The 25523-nt window shown below is 34.6% G+C and overlaps 1 protein-coding gene across 4 annotated transcripts in view; it reads left to right on the top strand.

Moving 5' to 3' along the window:
* LOC114338973 (sodium-coupled monocarboxylate transporter 1-like) overlaps positions 1-25523 on the top strand; it is a 179808-nt gene that overhangs the window by 106347 nt on the left and 47938 nt on the right. For all 4 annotated transcript variants that reach the window (XM_028289597.2, XM_028289596.2, XM_028289599.2 and 1 more), the window contains exon 6: positions 13048-13266. In XM_028289597.2, coding sequence (XP_028145398.1) covers positions 13048-13266 — 219 coding nt within the window. The remainder of the gene's footprint in view (positions 1-13047; positions 13267-25523) is intronic.

Below are 25523 nucleotides of genomic sequence, written 5' to 3'. Positions count from 1 at the left end.
GACAAGATCTTTGGAAGGAGTAGGTAGAAGAGAGCAAAAACCTGGTATGACGATGAATGTCGGAAACAGCTGGAAAAAAGACAAACAGTAAGGAAGACATGGATACAACTACAAACAGACAAAAGTAAAAAGGAATACTGATGACTGCCGAAAAGAAACGAGAAAAATGATACGCACAAAGAAAAGAAACTATGAACAACAAAAATATGAAGCTATGGAGAGATACCGACCCAAACCAGGCTCCAGAGAATTCTATAAAGCAATCTCCACAGATAAAAGAGGACATAGAACCAATTCTATCCATACACTGAGAGACAATCAAGACCATATGATAATCGTCGATAAAGAACTAACAGAAGAATGGAAAGAGTATTTCAGGGACCTTCTAAATATCATACAGGAAGAACAGCACAAAGAAGAGATCTATATAACAGCAGACATGCCAGTCGAAAATCCCTCTTTGGAAGAAACCCGAAAGGCCTTAAATAAGCTGAAAAATCACAAAGCGCCGGGTATGGACGAGATACCAGCAGAATTTCTGAAATATGGTGGAGAAACGCTACATCGCCAAGTCCACCAATTAATAACACAGATGTGGTAAGAAGAAAGGCAGCAAGATGGAAGGAAAACATCACAGTGCCCATCCACAAAAAAGGGGACAAAAATAAATGTGCGAATTACAGAGGAATTTCACTCTTAAACACGGCATATGAAATTCTCTCAAACATCATTCTTAGTAGACTAACCCCTTATGCTGAAAATGTCCTAGGAGAATATCAAGCCAGTTTTTAGGGCAAACAGATCCACAATAGATCAACTATTCACGCTGATACAGCTTCTAGAAAAGGGATGGGAGTATAACAGACCCATACACAATCTCTTCATAGACTTTCGACAGGCATATGACAGCGTAGAAAGAAGCCAAGTATGGAATGCCATGTTCCTTAAGAATTTCATCTCTTTTGCTCTTATTTTGTTTCTGGTTTTCTTATTTATTGTCCAATTTTCACACCCATAAATGAGGATGCTTCTTGTCATGGTATATACAGTATGTCCCTGTAAGTTGTATCCATATGGAAAACTTTTTTATTATTAATTTTACAGAAAAAGTTATTCTTTATAAAAAGCTCTGCATGGTCCAAAACCTAAGATTTAACCATCAAATATCAATTTTTTTGAATATTATAAGAGGTATGTCAAACAGTTTGAATTTCACTCAAGAGTAAAGTAGCTTCATTTTTCACAATATTGAAAATTGCTATTATGAAAAGTTGTTTGGAATTAAAAACTATATTCTAATATGCAATTACATCCTTCTAATTGAAAAAATTTTTTTTTGAAAAGTTATGGATAACTACCATTATTTTCAGTTATTTCAATTCTGATAACTCTTTTATTATTAATTTTACGAAAAAAAGTGATTCTTAATAAAAAGTTCTGGATAGTCTAAAACCTAAAATACAACTATCTTATATGAATGTTTTATCAATTTTATACGAGGTATGTCAAAAAAGATATATTTAGATCAAAAGTAAAGTACCTTTATAGTTCAGAATATTTCAATTAAAAGGATTTAATTACATAATGAAACATAGTTTTTAATTCTAAATAACTTTTCATAATAACAATTTTTGCTATTGTGAAAAATTAACGTATTTTACTCTTGAGCGAAATTCATATTTTTTTATATACGTCGTATAAAATTGATAAAATTTAACATAAGATGTTGTGTTTAAAGTTTTAGACCCGGCAGACCCTTTTATTAAGAATCACTTTTTTTCGTAAAATTAATAATAAAAGATTTATCTGAATTAAAATAACTGAAAATGATAGTTATCCAAAATTTTTAAAAAAAAAAATTTTCAATTAGAAGGATGTAATTGCATACTAGAATATAGTTTTTAATTGCAAACAACTTTTCATAATAGCAATTTTCAATATTGTGAAAAATAATGCTACTTTACTCTTGAGTGAAATTCAAACTTTTTGACATACCTCGTATAATATTGTTATACAGTTCCGTAGATTGATCCTACATTGAAAAAGTCCCTTGACGTAAAAGAAGAAGTAGTCACGTACGAAAACGTTCTGGATGTCATGGAATAACCCAGAAATGTCTGGTGACGTCCAGAACGTCAGAAATCTATATAAACATACGTGTTTGACATTTTACAGTTCAGTTGTAATTGAGTATTTAAAGTTGATAGTTGTCATTGAGTTTGTATTGTAATTGAAGTTAAATCAAGTATTTTAAAGAAGTTGTAACATTGGTGACAGCGGTGGGATTGAAGACATAACTACATTTTGAATGGTTAATACGAGATCAACAGAATTTAAGAAAGAAATGGATAAGTCCGGACCCCCAGAATGGTTTTTACAAATGAAAGCAGATGAAGAGAAACGTAGGTAAGAAGAAAATATAGAGGAAGAGAAGCGTAGGCAAGAAGAGAAAGAGGACAAGGAGAAGCGTAGGGAGGCGAAGGAGAAGCTTAGACAAGAAGAGGAGAAGAGGTGTAGAAAAGCAGAGGTAGAAATGATAAATAGTTTAACCCAAATTCATGAAAATTTTCAATTAGAGGTAAGCCAACTTAATAATAGAAGAGACACATTAGATGAAAAGCAAAACTCTTTAGTCAATAAAATACAGCAGCAACAAAATTCTTTAGTTAATTTAGAGCAACAACAAAACGATTTGAAATCTAATTTAGAAAGACAAATAGTTGAGTTACAAACCAAAATTAATACCCAAGCTTCATTATCACATATTTCAGTAACTAATATCGACTCTGAACAAACAGCCCCTTCATCTTCGATAGTGTATCCAGGTACCGTTAGAACGAGAAAAATCTTAAAACCACCGACATTTGATGGCCAAACAGCATGGGAAACTTATCGTTTTCAATTCGAAGCTGCAGCTAGAGCAAATGGCTGGAATGAGAACGAAATGGCAGCTTCCTTGGTGGTGTCGCTTCGAGGTCAGGCAGCGACCGTTTTGCAATTTCTTCCCCAGGATACACCCAATTATACCTCTCTCGTACAAGCTTTAGAGACAAGGTATGGCCAGCAACATCTGAAGCAGGTTTTTCAAAGTCAGCTGAAAGTTCGATATCAAAAACATAATGAGAGCCTGCAAGAATTTGAAGTCGATATTAAAAGATTATTACATTTGGCATATCCTTAGGCACCAAGAGATTTTCTGGAACAAATCGGTATACAGGCTTTCATAGATGGACTGCATGATATCGAAATGCAACAGGCTCTGCGATTACAATACCACAAAACGCTACATAAAGCACTAATCTCAGCTCAGGAGTACAAAGCGGCGAAAAATATTTCTAGATCTCTTCCACAATTAAAAGAAATAAGATTTACAGAAAATAAGCAAGTCACTACCACAGATAATGAACAACTAGTTTTATCCCAGATATTAAGCTTACTACAAAATATCCAACAAAAACCTCGAAATGAAAACAGAAGATGTTTTAACTGCGGAAGAATGGGACATCTAAAATCCAATTGCAGAAGCCGATCCCAAGCACGAAAAGAAGAATACAAGAATGAGATCAGAAGGTCGCCTAGTTCGACATCCAGAAGCCTGTCGCAAAGTCTCACTAGAAATGGTGGTAGATGGTCACTAAGAAACAGATTTCCTACAACTGACCATAGAAAGGAAGAAAATACACTGGAATTTGAAGTTAGCCATTTGAAGGAACAACTAGCGATTAGTAAAAATAAAATAGAAAGATTAAGAGAACAGGTGACAATATTGCAAGAAGAGTGTAAGGTAATTCAAAATAATGCAAAAACTACACAGTCCAATCTGGAAAACGAATGTCAAAAACTGATGAAAGAGAAGAATGTGTTAAATAAACAATTTCAAGAATACCAAAATGCATTAAATGAATTACAAGTTCAAAGCCAACGCCAGCTAGCACAAAAAGAGAATGTAACCGAAGAAGTTAGTCTGCGGATGACCACAGTTGAACAGCAAGAAGATAATGACCAGATTTCTCTGGAAAACATTAAGAAGAGTCAAAAGAAAGATAATGACTTAAGAGTTATACGAGATTGGCTTAAAAATGGAGTAAGACCTCTTTGGCAGGAAATATCTAAATACAGTCGAACTATAAAGGCGTACTGGGCTCAATGGGAATCCTTGCATCTTTCGAACGGTTTGTTATATCGGAAGTGGGAAAGTTCCGATGGAGTACGTATAGTTCAACAGGTGGTACTGCCAAAATCACACATTAAAAGTGTGTTGGAAGACCTTCATAGCAGCCTGTCTGGAGGACATTTTGGAGTAAAAAGAACACTGGCCAGAGTTCGAGACAGATTTTATTGGATCAATTGTCGCCGAGATGTAGAAAAATGGTGTAAGAAAACGTATGTAACGGAAGAAAAGGCCCTAGAACAAGAAGTCGTGGTAAAATGGCACAATATCTTTCCGGAGAGCCTTTTGAACGACTTGCAGTAGATATTCTCGGTCCACTCCCGCTGACAGAGAGAGGAAACAAGTACTTAATGGTTGCAATGGATTATTTTTCGAAATGGCCTGAAATTGCACCCCTTCCTAATCAAGAAGCGACTACAGTAGCAGAAGCATTTATAACACACGTCGTATCAAGACATGGAGTCCCTTTAGAGTTGCATTCTGATCAAGGTCGAAATTTTGAATCAGAATTATGGCAAGAATTAATGAAAATCTTGGGTATTAAGAAAACTCGAACTACGCCTCTTCATCCCCAATCAGACGGAATGATCGAAAGACATAATAGAACTATTTGTCAATATCTTTCAATGTTTGTTGCTGATAATCAAAAAGATTGGGATACCCTAATTCCTCTGTTCTTGTTAGCCTACAGAAGTTCCGAACATGAAGCAACTGGTTATTCTCCATCGATGATGATCGCCAGAAGAGAAATGAAGCTTCCTCAAGATCTTATTTTCGGAAGATTGCCTCCCTGCGAAGTAGAACCTTCATCCCTGACCTACGTTGAAAACTTAAAAGAAAGATTGGAAAAAGTCTACGAATTTGCTCGTAAAAGTTTGAAGCTCCAAAGTGATAGAGCAAAGTCCAGGCTCGATATGCATGCTACTGGGACAATTTTCGAAAGAGGCGACCCAGTATGGCTATACAATCCCACACGCAAGAAAGGACTTTGTCCGAAACTTCAACGCAACTGGGAAGGCCCGTACACCGTTTTGAAGAAAATAAATGATCTAGTCTACCGCATCCAGTTTTCAGCTAGAAGTAAACCCAAGGTAGTTCATATCGAGAGATTAGCCCCATATCATGGAACTGATCCACCCTGTTGGCTTCAACCAGACCCTGATAGAGCAGTTATTCGAGGCGAATAACTATAAAGGAGGGAGCAGTGTTATACAGTTCCGTAGATTGATCCTACATTGAAAAAGTCCCTTGACGTAAAAGAAGAAGTAGTCACGTACGAGAATGTTCTGGATGTCATGGAATAACCCAGAAATGTCTGGTGACGTCCAGAACGTCAGGAATCTATATAAACATACGTGTTTGACATTTTACAGTTCAGTTGTAATTGAGTATTTAAAGTTGATAGTTGTCATTGAGTTTGTATTGTAATTGAAGTTAAATAAAGTATTTTAAAGAAGTTGTAACAATATTCAAAAAATTTGATATTTGATGGTTAAATTTTAGGTTTTGGACCAAGCAGAGATTTTTATGAAGAATAACTTTTTTTCGTAAAATTAATAATAAAAAAGATTTCCATTTGGATACAACTTAGAGGGACATACTGTATTTTCTTCTTTTTGAATTTATGCTGATGTTCTTATCCCACAATATCGGATTCAATTTTGGTATGCAGTCTATTGTTTGTCCTAGTCTATTTTTATATCTTCCTCAGTTGTTCCTTTGTTTGATATTATAAAACCGTACTACTTGTACCTATGCATATGTTCCTCTGATTTGTTTACCTTTGTCTATTTCCAGTTTAGGTCTATTTCCAGGTATTCAGTTTTCTTTAGGTTTATTTCCATCCCATTCTTTGTATATTCCTGTTCCAGTTTCCTCATCATAAAACTGAGGTTATCTTCGTCTTGTGCGATCACTATTTGGTCGTCAGCAAAACTTAGGGTATATAGATATTCGTTCCTTACTGGTATACCCATTCCTTCGCACTTTTTTTCCATGGTTTTAGGGTCTTTTTCAGGAATATTTTGAACCGTATAACTTAATTCTACCATCTTGGTACAATGGGAACTTAATTTGATTTACTGATGGATCTAAAACTACCCATGGTACTGGATCAGGAGTCTTTGGGCAAACATGTAACTATAATAAATCTCACAGCCTAGGTCAATATACAAATGTGATTCAGGCTTTTGCTTTGGTGGCCTGAATTGATGAAATAATTGATGAAGACCCTAAAGCTAAGACAATCTACACTTACATAGATAACCAAGCGGCTAACAGTAAACGACTCACTCGCGAAATCAAAACTGGTGAGAAACTGCAAAGATCTACTCAACAAGCTGCAAAAGACAATCACGTCTTAACGAGCTTAAATCACGAATTAACGAGCAGATGTGTTGGAAAAACAAGGCTCGAGAGAAACTTTTAAAGGCCCAGAAACTTCCTGTGCCATTATTAAAGATGCTACGAAAAAACTGGTAAGGAATCATCAAAAGGAATGGAGAGCCTCTCAAGGGCAAATCTGGATTAAAAAAATAATCAGGAATATTGATAAAAAAAAACTTTCGAACAGTTTAGTGAACCTCAATAAACGAGGTATCAAAACGATCACTAAAGTGGTGACTGGATATTGCCGTTTAAGCAACCAACTACACAAACTAGGTAAGGTGAATGAACCATCGCGCATCGTGCAGAAAGTGTGACATGGAAGAAGACACTGCCATACACAAACTATGCCATTGCAGTGTGCTAAGTGACGAAAGACAGGAAATAACTGGTCAACTGAGGTTTGAAGCAAAAAAAAACTAAAACTAACAATAAGAAAACTGTTGGCCTTTTTTGAGGCCACAGATTTTATTAAAATTTAAGGAAAAACCAAAGTACGGTACAAAGGCGACCTTATGACCAAATGTCAGACTAAGGAGTCTCGCCTCATCGAAGAAGAAGAAAAGCCGTGTCCTGGACACGGCTATTGAAGAAATGGACTTTTTTGAACCTGATATTTTCATAATAATTAAGCATAAATATCATAGTAATTAAGTCTACAATCTCAAAAGTATAAATAATTTTCACCGGAAAAATGAAATTAAAAAAAAATTTCACTTAAAATACTTTCAAGAGTCATTTATAAACTTTAAATAATATCCTAATGAATTTATGAATGGTTCCTCAACTAGCACTAGAGCAAACCGTAGCGATCAACAGGTAGCAACAAACGCGTTCCAAGATTGCAGCTCTAATTTTGAATATTTTGTCGAGATATATGGCACACATATTCGTAATATAATACAGAATGTCGGTACAGAGCCCAATTTCAGAAATATGTTAGTATGTGGAAATTACTCTATAACTAAATAAAATATTGAAAAAATTAGCCTATACCGCCATTAACCCATTAACCGCCAAGCAAAGAAATACTGCAATAATATGTAATATATTTGATTAACTAGAGTAAAATAAACTTAAACATTTGTAAAACATTTTTTTTACACTTTGATAATGGCAGGTGTCACAATAACAAAATGGTTCGTTTTCGAACCTTTGGCGGAAATGAGATATAAAAATTGAAATACACAATTTTATTTGTTGTGAAAAGTCTCAAAACATTTGGAGTGTAAATGGACCTGGAAGTTTTCATAAACAAAAATAATATGGTTAGAACATTGCCTACACCTTCTTCAGCTTCTTTGTCAAAAACGAAGTCGAACGGCCCTCTATCCTTTTTAGAAATTATTTTAGATATTTCAAGTTTACACTTTCCAATCCTGTATCTTGCACTGTGCCAGTTGCATAAATTCGACAAATCGACATATTGTCTACTGTCTACAACACTACACAAACTCCCTTATGGAGCCGCCCCCTCCCCCACCCTAGATTATAACAATACCAGAATACCCGTCTTTCTAAAGGTACGTATCCACTATGTTCGTAATATTGGACCACCGAGGCACTGCCGCACGGTGGTCGTTGGCGCACTGTTGCACGGCCCGGGAGCGCCAACCATCCACTATGTTCACGAACCTCTTGCACTCCGCGCTCCCTGCAACTGCTCCAATCGATACGGTATGCGTTCCTCTACATATAAACCGACACCAATTGGAACGCCGAGGCGGAGCGCGCACTGTTGCACGGTCCGGGAGTGCCTACCATTCACTATGTTTACAAACCTCTTGCGCTCCGCGCTCCCTGCAACTGCTCCCATCTACATGCATGCGCTCCTCTACATATAAACCGCCACCTATTGGACCGTTGAGGCGGAGCGCACACTGCTGCATGGTCCGAGAGCGCCAACCATCCACTATGTTCACGAACTTCTTGCGCTCCGCGCTCCCTGCAACTGCTCCAATCGATACGGTATGCGCTCCCTTACATATAAACCGCCCCAGATTGGAGCGCCGAGGCAGAGTGCGCACAATTGCACAGCCCGGGAGCGCCAAACGTGTCCACTATGTGGAGCAGTTGCAGGAGCTCGGAGTGCAAGCATAGTGGATACGTGTTTTTACACATAATAAAGAAATATCCCAACAAATTACTGCCTGTGCATCACCTTGAGCTTATTCCTGATCAGACAGGATTATATGTCGACTTCCGCCAATGGTTCGTTATCGAACCATTATTTTCAAACACGAGATTTGATGACTCAGAAATTATTTTTTTTGTATTTTTATAGCAATTGGTGTACAAATAGGTTAAAAAAATAATGTTTTAATTTATTTGACCACAAAAGTGTTATGCCGATAAAATTACTACAGTAAAAATAAAGTTGCGTCGAAGGATTGAAAATGTCGGACATTTAGAAAATATTTTTATGATGAAAGCATGAGTTTGGAAATTAAACAAAATTAAATTTAGTTACACTTATATCTTCTGGTTGCTTAAAAAATACAAAGGTTTAAAAAAAAAATAACGAATTGCCAAAAAAAATTCTACAAAAAAATGGTGCGTTTTCGCACCTTTGGCGCTAAATGGGTTAAGAAAGACAAAAAATACACTTCCTTCAAATAAACTTTTTTATCCCGTGCCTAGATTTTGTGTCACATTGGAACTACTAAAAATCGATTATTTTATAACAAGAAATCGAACATCACTGACTTGACAACATTTCGCGCCTATGTGTATAAAAATTATTGTTTTGATAGTATAAACGTCACTGTCAGTGTCGAATTACCGACGCACTGTTGCCTCACGTTTGAAAGTTCGCAGTACTTTCACAATCTTGGTCCGCGTTTGTTGCTACCTGTTGATCGCTACTGTGTGCTCTTATAGACGGAGAGCTAGAGCCGAAAAATCATCGTCAAAAGTAATATAGAGTTTTTTCTGTGAAATGTGTCCATTGTATATTGACAATTATGACCCCTTTCAGGCTGACACCTCAGTGGATACAGGAAGTAGCAATAAGGAATGGAAGGGGAAAGTTAGTGCAGTCATTAAAGGTTTTCACCTCCTATTTTGTTAAACCTCCATCGATTTGCATGAAAATTGGTGACTCGTTAGAGCATACCTCAAGAAACAAAACTGATTTGGTGCCACTTGCACTTTTACCCTGGTGGTGAATACCACCCCTTCCCGCGGGTGAAAACTATTTTATTAAAAATAACCCCACAAATCGTTAGATGGACAAATTTTAAGTAAAATTTGTTATATATATATATGTTATTAAAATGAATCAATACTTTTTGAGTTATTAAAGATCAAAGATTGGTCTATTTAAGAGCATATGCGTGAAGTTGCGGATGATAAAAAGAACATGTTAATTAATTGTATGTTAGTAAAATATTATTTTTGTACTATTTCGATATTTAATTGAATTTTTTTTTTCAATAAAAACTGAATATGTTCAAAAACTGGGGGTATCCAATAATGGGTACATTTGACATATTCGAATACACTTTTGCTAAATTTATAACATCGAAATAATATAAAAATAATATTTTAATAACATACAATTAATTATAGTCTGGGCTGATTATCGGAGAATAGGCCATTTTTGGGAAAAGTTATTTAACAGCAATTTTATTGCTGAAATCGAATTATAAGATCCTATATATTATTAATATAGGTATGCAAAGTCCTCAGATATTGTGCTACTTTTTTTATAAACAAAATGGCGTCCGAAAATCGTGTCTTTTTCAATTTTTGCTCTATAACTCCAAAGATTTTAACTTTAGACCAAAAACACTCAAATAAAAATTCACCGCAATTAAATTCTGCATAGAGTTGTGTTTTTTCCGATTTATTTCGACGAAAACTTTCCCCGGAAAAAGCGGGTTTTTCCAACAAAATCTTTAATTTTCAACTAAACTTTTAGATAAGCAGTTGTTAATCAATGATTAAATAACTTGGTAACTTAAAAGCCCTTTCGGAATATATTATAATTCCAGAAGTCGATGGAAATTTAATGAACAGTTTAGCAACAATTGAAATGTTAATTACAAATTTACGGTCTCTATAATAACGACAATAATTATGATGCATAAGAATAGCTATGATTTTTTCATAAAGAGACACTATACCTATCTAATGTACTTTACAGAATTGAAATTGGACTATTTAAGCGGCCTCAGGAATATTTTAAAATTATAAACAATTTTTTGGCTTATAAACAAATAGAATATCTCGGAAAATATTAAACTAAATTAAATAGTGAAAACGGTATTCGAAAGACAGCGGCAGGACGCTTCTTTAAAAAGAAAAAACGTTTAATTATGACGAGTGGTTCCTAAGACACAACCGGTCAAAGTTGACCGAAATTTACGGCAAAGATATAAACAATAGTATCATAATTTTCAAACCATCACCTTTTTATTTTTGTCCTCTTTCTCCACACCAATACGTTAAAAAAATGCATTTTCTCGGCTTCCCATGGAGCAATTTCCTTCATTCTTTTTTTGTTCCCAAGTAACTCGAGTAGTGCCATCGAACTAACGCATTATTAAATGTCAAACTTGCTTTTTTTATTATAATAAATTTATTTATTTATTATAACATAATATGTTAATTTGTTTAAATAAAAATTGTTTAAATAATTATACAGCTTTCAAATGAGAATATTTATGTTTTTAACTTTAAAAGGTACACTTGTAGTAAGTTTATCTAAAAAAAAGCCTACAACTGGAAGAAATATGTAATTTTCTGTTCTTATAAATAAATTAATCTATTATAACAAAACAAAAGCAAGAGTGACATTTAATAATGCGTTAGTTCGATGGCTCTACTCGAGTTATTAGGAAACAAAAAAAAGAATGAAGGAAATTGCTCCATGGGAAGCCGAGAAAATGCATTTTGTTAACGTATACCGATTTTGAACTTTGAGGGTTACATTTTCTCCAACCTAATTTTTGATTGGAATTTTGCTATTTTTGGCAATTTTCACACGTATTATCGATAGTTTTTATAATAATAATATATGTTATGAGGATTTTAAAGATATGTAGATTGGTGTGGAGAAAGAGGACAAAAATAAAAAGGTGATGGTTTGAAAATTATGATCCTATTGTTTATATGTTTGCCGTAAATTCCGGTCAAGTCAACTTTGACCGGCTGTATCTCAGGAACCGCTCGTTATAATTAAACGTTTTTTCTTTTAAGAGAAGCGTCCTGCCACTGTCTTTCGAATACCGTTTTCACAATTTAATTTAGTTTAATATTTCCCGAGATATTCTATTTGTTTATAAACCAAAAAATTGTTTATAATTTTAAAATATTACTGAGGCCGCTTAGATAGCCCAATTTCAATTCTGTAAAGTACATTAGATAGGTATAGCGTCTTTTTATGAAAAAATCATAGTTATTCTTATGCATCATAATTATTGTCGTTATTATAGCGACCGTAAATTTTTAATTAACATTTTAATTGTGGCTAAACTGTTCATTCAATTTCCACAGACTTCTGGAATTATAATATATACGAAAAGGGCTTTTACGTTACCAAGTTCTTTAATTATCGATTAACAACTACTTATCTAAAAGTTTAGTTGAAAATTAAAGATTTTGTTGGAAAAACCCGCTTTTTCCGGGGAAAGTTTTCGTCGAAGTAAATCGGAAAAAACACGTCTCTATGCAGAATTTAATTGCGGTGAATTTTTATTTGGGTGTTTTTGGTCTAAAGTTAAAATCTTTTGAGTTATAGAGCAAAAATTGATAAAACACGATTTTCGTGCGCCATCTTGTTTATAAAAATAGTAGCACACTATCTGCGGACTTTGCATATCTATATTATTAATACATACAATAATAAGATTCGATTTCAGCAATAACATTGCTGGTAAATAACTTTTCCTTGTATTTTGCTAATTAGCCCAGAGTATTAATATTTTCTTTTTATCATCCGTAACTTCACGCATGTGCTCTTAAACAGACAAATCTTTGATCTTTAATAACTCAAATAGTATTGATTTATTTTAATAACATGATATAACAAATTTTACTTATAATTTGTCCCTCTATCGATTTGTGGGGTTATTTTTAATAAAATCGTTTTCACCCCCTTGAAGGGGTGGTATCCACCCCCAAGGTAAAAGTGCAACAAATCGATGGAGGTTTAACAAAATAGGAGGTGAAAACCTTTAAAGACTACACTAACTTTCCCCTTTCATCCCTTATTGCTACTTCCTGTATCCACTGAGGTGTCAGCCTGAAAGGGATCATAATTATCAATATACAATAGACACATTTCACATGCCAAACTCCATATTACTTATGACGATGATTTTTCGGCTCTAGCTCTTAGACTACTAATTAAACCTATCCATTACAACTGAACCCTTCACAAATTAACCATGTTATTTTGCCTGTGTGTGTATAACCACTATTAGACAAAAAGCATTCTATATAATATCATGTAACATTTTTTTGACGGATTTACCTTTATTTTTTAGGGTCCTAATGTATAACATTCCGGTAATAACAGTCCTATTCAGTTTAGCTTGGGTTGTGGGCATGGTGATTTATGCTGTGTATGAGAATTGTGATCCTCTGTCTTACGGTTACATCAAAAACTTGGATGAAATCCTTCCATTTTACGTCGGAGATCGATTCAGCTTTTTTCCAGGATTATTAGGATTATTTATGGCAACTCTTTTCAACGGAGCACTTAGGTTGGTAACTAATCAATTTTTATATCTAAAAAAAATAAATGTGTTTTGCAATATTAATCTTAGAAATGTTCTGGACCCTCTGTTTTGGTCTGCTCCCAATAAATTGGGATGCTGACATTATAATAATAGTTAAATTTGAAAAAATGTTGCATGTATGGAAATAGTGTATGTCTCTATTTTAAAATAATTCTCTATTATTTACTACCCGTATTATATTTCTTATACAAAAATGGAAAGAAACACTTTCGGTCTAGTCAGACCATCATCATGGAAACCTAGAAGTAGTAACCATAGTCGCTTAGTGAAATAGTCCAAATTTTAACCTTTTTATTCATTTTGACGTGGAAATACTTACCTCTAGGTTTCACTGATAATGGTCTGACTAAGATATTTGGATGATTTTTAAATTGTTTAAACAAAATATACCACTTTACACACGTAGTTTTTACTTCTTTGTAAGTGGGATTTTCCCTTTTAGTTTTTTAACATTAGATAACTATATTTTTAATTCGTTTATACACGAAAACAGTGCAACAGGAGCTATTGCGTGTCGACTATCGACAATCGGATACGTACTTGTTGAATTACTTTAGTTATGACGGTTCTGCAATAATTAATCTGAAAGTGTAGTTATAAATTAGCTCAACAACTTCCGAAGATATAATTAGTAATGTCAACTTCACTATAATTGCCTAGTATCCTACAAAGCACAATGTACTGAAATATTTTTAAGCACTCAACTTTAGTTAGCTAAGTTATAATTGTCATTAGATTGTATCGTATTAAAGTTTAGTGATTGTGACGTTTTTAAATAAAATTTAAATGTCATTAAAATATATTTTTAAGTAATAAATTCACAAGATCCATCAGTGAGATAGCCATAGCTTCTGCAGCCATATATTTTATCAATCAGTTAGTTGTCTTCCAGGTGTGTACCACACATTGTTAATTCTTCATTATGTCTGGCATTGTTTTTTGTTTTTTCAGTTAAATACACCTTTATATTTGACGTAGTTCCACTACATTTTTCTATCTAATAGTCGAATATTAATATATAATATAGAATAATATAGAACAATATATTTATTCCAGGATTTTTAGGCATTCCTTTTCATATTAAGATATTTCCCGTTCCTGCTTGTTACCCAGCCTTAACGTGAAACAGTAGCGATCAACGGGTAGAGAAAACGCGTTCCAAGATTGCGGCTGTAATTTTGAATATTTTTTCGAGATATTTGGCACACGTATTCGTAATATAATAAAGAATGGCGGTACAGAGCCCAATTTGAAAAATATATTAATATGTGGAAATTGCTCTGTAATTAAATACAATATTAAAAAAACGAGCCTGTACCCCCATTAAGAAGAACAAAAAATACACTTTCTTCAAATAAACTTTTTTATCCGATGCCTAGATTTTGTGTCATTTTGGAACTACTAATGAAATAAAAATTTTTAGTAGTTCCAAAATGACACAAAATCTAGGCATCGGATAAAAAAGTTTATTTGAAGAAAGTGTATTTTTTGTTCTTTTTAATGGCGGTACAGGCTCGTTTTTTTTAATATTGTATTTAATTACAGAGTAATTTCCACATATTAATATATTTTTTAAATTGGACTCTGTACCGCCATTCTTTATTATATTACGAATACGTGTGCCAAATATCTCGAAAAAATATTCAAAACTACAACCGCAATCTTGGAACGCGTTTTTGCTACCTGTTGATCCCTACTGTTTCCTCTCCGAATATAGGTCGATGTGTACACATCTGCTTGCCGGATGAAACATTTTTTTATGAAATTTCATACATAGACAAATATTTCTAGGATAGAAGACCCTTCTAAAGGGTTGCCTATCAAAATCGTGTCATAGCTATCCTTAAGGGGGGGGGGGGGCGTATGGGTTGAAATCAATATTTCAATCATATTTTTTTTGAAAGTATGGTAGAATTTATTTTTAAATTAAATAGGCATATTCAGCAGAATTGATGGATTATTAAAGAAAAAACTCAAGAAAAAATATTAAAAAATAAGCCAACTGTGGCAAATTTTTAAAGACACCTCAAAAAACAATGGATTTTGCGGTGGACTCATCAGAACTCATGATTGTATCAGGGTAAATAAAGCATTGAAGAATATTTGATTAACTTATGAGTTTATCTAGATTAAGGTGTCGAGTTTTTTAGTTTTATCGAATTTTTACTTTTTGATATAGCTCAGAAATCAAAACAACGATTTTTTAGAAAAAGGGTGAAAATCAACATATTTATTATTGTTGAACAAAAAATAAGCATAAAACAAAAAATATCTCAACAGCTTTATATTAAGGAGTGTCTAAAGAAAATATATGCAAAATTCCAGGTGGGTGGTCAAGTAGTTTTTGAGTTACAATGTCTACAGCCTTTTAAAAAGGCAGTTTTGAGGAAAAAGCGTTTAAAGTATTGTCAACTTTTATTTTTAATTTCTTCTTTGTCCGTCAAATCGTAAAATGATGCAAACCGGAATATCTTTTGGAATCGCGAAGTAATTTACAAAAGAAAAGAAGAACAGCTGTTTACCGTTGTTCACTACGTTCAAGCGTGCTGGGGCTTTTTACTAAACTGGCGACTTTTCAATAGAAATCGGGCCATTTTTTTAATATAGAAATGTAATATCATCATTTTATTGATTATTTGGCATTTTTATGTTGACAATGATATCTTTGATAGGATTAAGCCACACTTGGTTGTAATGACAGCTGATTCATGTGTATACCTACATGAATTGTTATTGCTTTGGCATCGTTTTTTGAGAAGAAGATAATTAAAATACAGAAACGAAAAAAGTCCACAGATTGAGCTTTTGTAGAACCATAATATATAATATACCACGATATAAAATGCATGCGTTTTGGATGTAATATTGGTACCTACATGTGTAGGTATTGTTCTTGTATTACACTCTAGAAATTGTCGACTTTTTTTCGTCCCACCAATTCGATTTGATGTTAATTCTTAAAAAAATAACGTATTTATTAATTTAAAACAGTTCTTTACCAAAAAAAAAAACTATACCGAAATGTTGAAAATTCGGATGGCCCGGAAGCTTTGCCCGGGACGCCGGGACACGACTTCGTAATTCGGGCCATGTCCCAATTTTTCGGACTAGTTGGTCACACTAAATATGCTTGTAAAGTTAATTTTATATTCTCCCAGACTGAGTATATGTTGTTACATTTCTCTATTTATGTTAGTGTTATTTTTCTACGTTTTTGACTTTTTGTTAACTTCTTTTCTGACTCATTATCCTGCAGAATTTCGGTATTTCATATTGTTATTGGCGTATTACTGTTGGGTTTTTATCCTTCGTGCGGCCTTTGCAATTCTGGTTCTCTTCTGGCGTCTATCAGAACTATCAGAACATTATAATTATAATATTATTATTATTATACAATAATATCGAGCCAAAGCAAAGCTTATATGGCTCAAAGTACAAAAATAATTGTAGGTCTTAAACTAAATAATATAACATAAAACAAATTCTTACAAAATAAAAATTAAATTAAAGCAAATATTCAAAAGAATTGGTTTTCATAAAAGTTGTTACAACAATAGCAAATTAAAAAAAAGAATGTGTGTGTGTACTTTGTACGCACGTAAGAAGTTATACTTCTATTATATGATTTAAACGAAATTAATATACTTTTTATTTATATTTTGTTTAAATATTAAACTAATTTATACTTACTACTTCTCAAATATTTTTATTAGAACAGTGCCAAAAATTAAAATAATAAAAGAATAAAACACACACAAACACATTAAACAAGCCACAAATGATGTCTGAACATTAATTGTCGAAAATTTTTTTAACTAAATACGTATTTTCTGAAAATACAATTATATAATAAATATACTTAAAATCATAAAATGTATTAAAAAAAACAAAAAAGAAAGTTTCTATTGGGACTCGAACCAGCGCTGATAAGAGCGGTTGGTATTGGAATTCATTCGCCTTCTCCGCTTAGCCACAGACACTATGTGTCATTATTTACGAAGATCGACTAACTAAACGGATTAAACTTGTGATATTTTGATATTTTGAAAATTGATCAAATTATTTTAATTTTGAATTGAAATAATTTAGAATTGAAAAAATACAACAAAACATAGAGTAAAAAAACAATATATTAGGTGAATATTGATAGAAATTTTGATGGTAATCAAATTATATAAATAAAAGTATTACCTTTACCTCCAAACCACAGCAGCCATATCGGATAATTTTTGACATGTCATTTGAACATCCAATCAGAACAAAGTTATAATGCGCATGCGCCGGGCTGATAGGTTTTAACATATAAAAAAATCACCCTCTATCGCCGGTAAAGAAGTATAACTTCAAAAAGATATAGTTTCTGTCCTTGTGGGATCGGTACTCACCGGAGGTACCGCAGATGTTCGGATACAATTAGCGTCTCTTTGCAAAAACAATGACGTCGACTTTGCAAAGTAACAAGACACTTACTCAACACACACACTACACATGACACTAGGTACCTAACTGTTCAAAATTACCGTACCTACCATGCCAATGGCCATTAGTTGTCGAGGCATTAGCTAAATAAAAAAAAAGATACAAAAATTAGAAAGTAAGTATACCTAAAAATTACAAATTTTTTTCTCATAAAAAAAACATAAAACATATCCTTACGTTTTACAGAAATTGCTAACATTACACATACAATGTCCAGTTAGTTCTCATCAAACCTGTTTTTGAAAGTATTTAAGCTAATAGCCCCTACGATATCATCACTTAACTGTTCCATTTATCAAAAACTCGATTTACCAAAAAGTTTTGCCTTACAGTAGTTTTAAAAGGTTCGTTTTTCAATTTATAGTGATGACCTCGTAGTCTAGCATCTTCGTTGATATTAAAAAAATTCGATGTTTCCCAAAATTCCGCCCTAAGAATTCTATAAGTAGGTAGATATTAAATCACCTCTCTCTTTTCTTTGAGTCAATGGAGACAACTTAAGCTTTCTTAATCGAGTTTCATAGCTTAATCTTGCATAATTAAAAGGTAGCTTAGTAGCTCTTCGTTGTACTCCTTCTAATAAATTAATATCTCTTTATAAATGAGGTGACCAAACAGATACCGCAAATTCCAGGTGAGGTCTGACATAACTTTTATAGAGTTTCAAAAACAAGTCTGGAGACATTCTAGGAAAAGCTTTTGATATGAGGTATAAAGCAGAGTTAGCTTTACCGACCACATTTGCTGTCTGAGTAGACCAACTTAACGTTTGGTTGACCGTAACGCCCAAATCATTAACTTTCTGTACCGATTTCGGAGGAACTCCATCCAAAAAATATGTTATATATGGATTATTATATCCACATTGAATAACACAACAATTACGCGAATTTAATGGAATAGCCCATTTCATGCTCCATTCTGATAGCTGGTTAAAGTCACTCTGAAGAGTATTAACAATATCGGGACAGTAATATAATTTTAAATCATCGGCATATGAAACTGATTTTGACTGACATCCGCACGTTAAATCAAATACGTACAACAAAAAGAGAATAAGCCCTAATATTGATCCCTGAGGGACACCACTGGCTACCGCACGTGGAACACTGCAGTCATTTTCCACTTTGACCGAAAAAATTCTTTCAGAGAGGAAGTTTTCTAACCACAATAACAACTCACCACGCACGCCGTAATGTTCTAGCTTCAGCATTAATTTTTTTATGGGTACCATATCAAATGCACGGAAAAAATCTATATAAATAATGCCAATCGGTTCATATCGGTCCAAAGATAAAGTCCATTCATTAAGAGAGTGAACCTATTTGATCTTATTTCTTGTGGCACCGTACCGGTATTGGTGACCCACCTTTATGTAGGCATTTTCTTAAACTTGAATATTGTTACCTATTGTTGATCTCTATTCCTTTCTAATTTTTGCATTAATATCCATCAAGATAATGTGCATGTCCAGTTTGGTGAAATTATTTCTTCGTCCCTCTAATTTTTTAAAGAAACTGTCATTTGTTTGCCTTGCTTTTCCTCTAGCGGTGCATTGGTGTCAATTCGAGAAAAGTTAAGGTACGATGCCGAACAAGACCGCAAACCGCAAACTGCAAACCGTAGACCGCAGCGACAGATCTACTGGTTCATATGGTTTCTTATGAGCTGTATGTCGAGTAGAGCGGCACTGTCGCCGACGCACGCTGAGAACGTGGACATCTTGGGTTTTAAAGCACCCTATGTAACGCACAGCTGGCACAGCTGAATGTGGCTGCATTTTTATGTTTGTGCATCACAGTGTTGCCATGCTCTTTTCTATATATTTCTTTCATAATTTCAATCAATGTTAAATATACCTACAAGAATAATAGAATAATAACATTTACTTCCCCGTCATTATACTAGGTATAATGATAAATGAGGTGTCAAATTAAAGCTTATAATCCAAGGATAGTAATAAAGGTAAGAAATTAGACCTAGGTTGTCTGTCCGTCTGTCTGTCTGACCGCGAATATAACTCCTCCGTTACTATACCAGGTAGAATGACAAATGAGGTGTCAAATGAAAGCTTATAGTCCAAGGATGGTACTGAAGGTGAGAAATTTGACATAGGTTGTCTGTCCGCCTGTCCGTCCGACCGCGAATATAACTCCTCCGTTACTATACCAGGTAGAATGACAAATGAGGTGTCAACTGAAAGTTTATAATCCAAGGATAGTAGTAAAGGTGAGAAATTAGACCTAGGTTGTCTGTCCGTCTGTCTGTCTGTCCGCGAATATAACTCCTCCGTCACTATACCAGGTCGGACGGACAGGCGGACAGACAGCATATGTCAAACTTCTCATCTTTAGTACCATCCTTTGATTTTAAGCTTTCATTTGACACCTCATTTGTCATTCTACCTGGTACAGTGACGAAGGAATCATATACGTGGTCGGACAGACAGACGGACAGACAGCCTAGGTTAAATTTCTCACCTTTAGTACCATCCTTGGATAAGTTTTCATTTGACACCTCATTTGTCATTCTACCTGGTATAATGACGAAGGAGTTGAGTTTGCAAACAGACAGACAAGACGGACGGACGGACAGACGGACGGACGGACAGACGGACGTGGACAATTCAATGTTTTCATATTTTTTCAAAATTGGTGAAAACAACAACATAATAAACTTTACTTAATTGGTGTTTCAAAACTACTTACTTTTAACATATTAGGTACACAATATTACAAGGTTTCTAGCAAGTTAAACGTCACAATGATTTAAAATAATCAAGTAAAAACCTATATACACATAACATATTAGAACATACCTAAAATACACAAAAATGATACATTTCACACACAAATATACACACAAAAAATTGTAACGTGATAGTATGAAAAAATAGAGGATACGGCAACGGTGTTACATGTGACGGTCGGTCCGGGTCGGATTCAATGCCAATATCTACACAGACATATTTTAGGGTGCTTTAAAAGCCAAGATGTCCCAGAACGTAGCCACCGCAGCCCGCAGTACTGCACCAGAACCAGTAGTGTCGCGTGTCGCCAACCGCAAAGCGACAGCACATATTTTTGCTATTTCCAAATTAACTGAAAAGTGAAAAGAATTGAATTTCTTTTGAAAATGAGTTTTTCGAATAAAGAAGAAGAGCAATTAATTAATTTTGTAGCAAAATATTCAGTTATTTACGACGCAAGGCACGTTAATTATCGTAATAATGTCATTAAAGAAACCTTATTTAGGTAGAATTCCGCACCTAGCTACCGAGACAGGAGACCGCAACAGGTGACAGATAGGTCGCTATAGGCTATAGTTGGTCGCTGGTCTCGGTCGCGGGCTGCAGAACTACCCTGATATAATTGCATTGAGAGCAGTCGTGGGGAGACCTCGCCTATCTGTCGCCTGTCGTGGTCTCCTGTCTCGGTCGCTTGGTGCGGAATTCTACCTTTAAAAAAATATTTTTCTTCGCCACTAATAGCATTTCTTGTGACTTTAGATCCTAAATAAAGCTGAATATATAATTGAATTGTTTTTTATTTAAACGACAGTAGCATCTGAATATATCTTCGTTGGCCATTAGATAATTTTTAATGAGAATTGAATTACTTCCTTCAATTGTCTATTTTTAAATACTGTACGCGCCACTCACCCCCAATTTTAATTTGAGTCAGAGCGCATCGTGGATGCGTGCGACCATCACCCCGACTGAGGGAAAGACAACAGTACTCATTCGTCTTCAGAGTAGTACACAACGTACAATTTTGTCACTATCCAATAGCAATAAATACATAGCATTTATAGTGTTTTTCAATAATTATTCAGCATATACAGAACACTTCAAGCATCAGCTACAATTTTGGTCCTTCGTAATAAACCAGATCTACAGTTCAATTAATAATAATAAGATTAGTTCATTTAAAAGCATCGTGTTTCGTGGAAGTGACGCCAAGCCAAGCCGAAAAAGCGCGCGCTCTAGACCCGGCCATCAAACGATTCATCATTCATCTGCATTGTAGGATTCTTCGATTCTTCAACTGGCCGATCGCAACAACCACATCTCGAGGCGAGAACAGACAAAAGATTCTCAGGTCAGGTAGCTATTATAAGTATTATACAAATATTCAGAGCTAATTAATCCTTATTTACCGTTTTTCTATACCATTTTTCAATTATTCAATGAAAGCAATTTAAAGACATTTTAACATGTTTTAATTTTAATTCAATTACATATTTCATTTTATTTAGCTTACGCTATACTTATCTATTAAATAATTTAAAAATAATTACACAATATCATTATAACGCATATTTATATAGTACAGTCATATTTAGTATTCGGTTTTATTTTAGTTAAATTTTATTTGCACTTTTAAATAAAACTTGTTGTTTTTTTTGTTAATAAATAAAATGGAACATTTAAAAACATTACGTGTCAAGCGAGGTAGCTTAGAAGCGCGACTAGCAAATTTTCAGATATACGTAGAAAAATGCATGACACAAATCGATTCAATAGACGATAGAGTCTTAAAAAACAGACTTTCCGATATTGAAAGCCTACTCGCGGAATTTTCGGAGCTTCAGGTAGGCATTGAATGCTCGGTGTCGGTGAAAGAAGAAGACTTACAAGGCGAGTATGACAAGCGCAAGGCATTTGAAAACGACTTTTATTCAATTATTTCAAAAGCGCAAGGTCTTGTCAAGGAAAATAGTACAGATAATGTAGGTTCAGCTTCGGTTTCCAATCCAGAAAATAACAGATTCCCTAGCTCATCAGAAGTACGATTACCGGCCCTAAATCTGCCAATATATTCAGGAGAGGCAGGTGAATGGCTCCAGTTTCGCGATAGCTTTGATAGCTTGATAAATAACAACCTTTCCATTAGCAATGTACAGAAATTTCACTATCTAAAGAGAGCTTTGAAGGGTGAAGCATTTGAAGTTATCGCCAATATCCAGGTCACACATGACAATTTTCCGATAGCTTGGGATTTATTGTGTGACCAATATACTGACAAGAGGGCATTGTTGCATGTACATACCAAGGCCTTATTCGATATTCATCCTGTAAAAAAGGAATCTTCAAAGAGTTTAAGCCACTTGGTAGATCATGTGAGGATGCACTTAAGGTCTTTAAAGTCATTAGGACAACCTACAGAATCATGGGATACTTTAATTATATATTTGGTATTCACTAAACTTGATCCAGTGACAATTAGAGAATGGGAATCAAAGGATTTCATGAATGATACTCCTAAGTTGGAAGCTTTTCTCACATTTTTGAAACAAAAGGCAAAAATGCTCAAAAGAATGGAGGAAAAACCTACAGAGGCAAATTCAAGCCAAAACGTAAAGGGACAAACTTCTAAACCACCAGCAGAGTCTAGTAATAGATCTAATTCTCATGTTCAGAGAAGTTATCACATCTCAAATCGTACTTGTGCATCATGCGATGCTCCAAATCATAAAATTTATACATGTAGAAAGTTTCTAAGGTTGTCTGTGCCTGAACGAACCGATTTAGTCAAAAAATCCAATTTGTGCATTAACTGTCTGAATCGGGGCATCAAGTAAACAATTGTAACTTTGGTCATTGCAAAAATTGTACTGTTGAGCATCATTCTCTGTTGCACGTTTAAGAACCTTCTACATCTAACACCAGTGCGTAACAGTCTCTATTTACATTTAATTTAAGTTCAAAACAGGTACTTCTATCCACTGTCTTGTTAGAGGTAGTTGATTCAAAGGGAAATCGTCATGATTGCAGAGCACTTTTAGATCCAGGGAGCCAGTCTAATTTCATTAGTTCACATTTATGCCATAAACTTGCACTACCAAGAAAGCCTACAAATATTACGATTTCAGGGGCATTCAAGGTGGAATCCAAAATTCAGGCTGTTTGTCAAATTCAAATTGTGTCTAAAAATGCTGCTCCTTTAGTCTGTTTGGTAGCTCCAGAAATATGCGATGTTGTACCCGAAGCTCCTATTGATCCAGTATCTCTTTCGATACCTACATGTCATAAATTAGCAGATCCTGATTTCCACATTCCCAAACAAATTGATCTTCTCATAGGTGCTAAGTTGTTTTGGGAAACATTATGCATAGGACAGATTCGTCTTGAACCTTCAGATCCGTTTCTTCATAAAACTAAGTTCGGTTGGATAGTTAGTGGTCCACTTTCAAAGCCCCTTCTTTCAGACCGATCCAGTTCTTCTCCAAGTTATTCACAAAACTTAAATATACAAAGTCAGCTTGCTCGCTTTTGGGAAATAGAGGAGTGTGCTGACTTAATTCAGTCTCCAGAAGAAAAATATTGTGAAGATATATTCACTTCTACACACTACAGAGACAATGAAGGTCGCTTCGTGGTCTCAATACCATTGAAAGAACCTATTTCTAGACTAGGTGACTCAAGATCTATTGCACTTAAAAGGTTTCATGGTCTAGAACGTAAACTTCAGCGGAATGCACAGCTTCTAGAGTTACACACTTCATTCATGAGAGAGTATCAAGACTTAGGGCACATGTCCAAGGTAGAAATGTCGAATAATACAACACAGTTCTTTTTGCCACATCATGGCGTATTAAAGGCAGATTGACTTACAACCAAATTACGGGTTGTATTCGATGGTTCTTGTTCTTCATCTTCAGGCTGGTCCTTAAATGATATACAAATGGTAGGACCAACCATTCAAAATGATCTCTTTCACATCTTACTTCGTTTCAGGCAACATACATTATGTCGTTTCAGCTGATATCTGCAAAATGTATCGGCAAGTTTCAATTCATCCTCCACAAAGAAATCTTCAACAAATTCTGTGGAGAGAAAAACCTTCAGATCCTCTTTTGGAATTTCAATTAAATACGGTTACGTATGGCACATCTTCAGCGTCATATCTAGCCATAAGATCCATTTTTCAATTGGCTTTAGAAAATATGAATTCATATCCAGTCCCTTCCAAGGTCATCCAAAACGACTTCTATGTAGACGATCTACTCACAGGTTCTGATTCATTAACAGACCTGTCCAATATTTGCAAAGAGGTATCTTCAATCCTCAAACAAGGTTGTTTTGAATTACGGAAGTGGATATCTAACGAACCTCAAGCCCTTAAACATATTTCAGATTCCAATGTGCAACTACACACATTGAACTTAGGTTCCAAGGAAAATACAAAAACATTGGGCATATTTTGGTCATCTTCGTCAGATGTCCTAACCTACAATTCAGATGTTTTATTTGATAACTCTTCCAAAACCGTTACAAAACGCCTAATTTTATCCAGTATCTCACAGATCTTTGATCCATTAGATTTACTAAGTCCTTGTGTCATAATAGCAAAAATTCTTCTTCAAAAACTCTGGACGGAACGGTTATCTTGGGATGAGTCCGTCCCAGCATATATTCACACAGTGTGGGTAAATCTTCGTGATGAGCTCAATCATATTAATACCTTTACGATTCCTAGACATATAAGATGTAACAACCCTGTTGTAACTGAACTCCACACTTTTTGCGATGCAAGTGAGAAGGCTTATGGTGCCTGCGCATACATTCGCACAATTGACATTCAAGGCAATATTATTCATGTTCATCTACTTTGTGCCAAATCCAAGGTGAGTCCAATCAAGGCTCTTACAATTCCTAGATTGGAGTTGTGCGGTGCTCTTGTAGCCGCCAAATTGTCCCAGCATATTCAGAGGGCGCTCACCATATCTTTCAGTGGCAT

This window comes from Diabrotica virgifera, chromosome 6, assembly GCF_917563875.1.
Source record: "Diabrotica virgifera virgifera chromosome 6, PGI_DIABVI_V3a".
NCBI classification, from domain to species: domain Eukaryota; kingdom Metazoa; phylum Arthropoda; class Insecta; order Coleoptera; family Chrysomelidae; genus Diabrotica; species Diabrotica virgifera.
The sequence above is the reverse complement of the archived record's forward strand: the minus strand, read 5'-3'. Positions and strand labels throughout refer to the sequence as shown.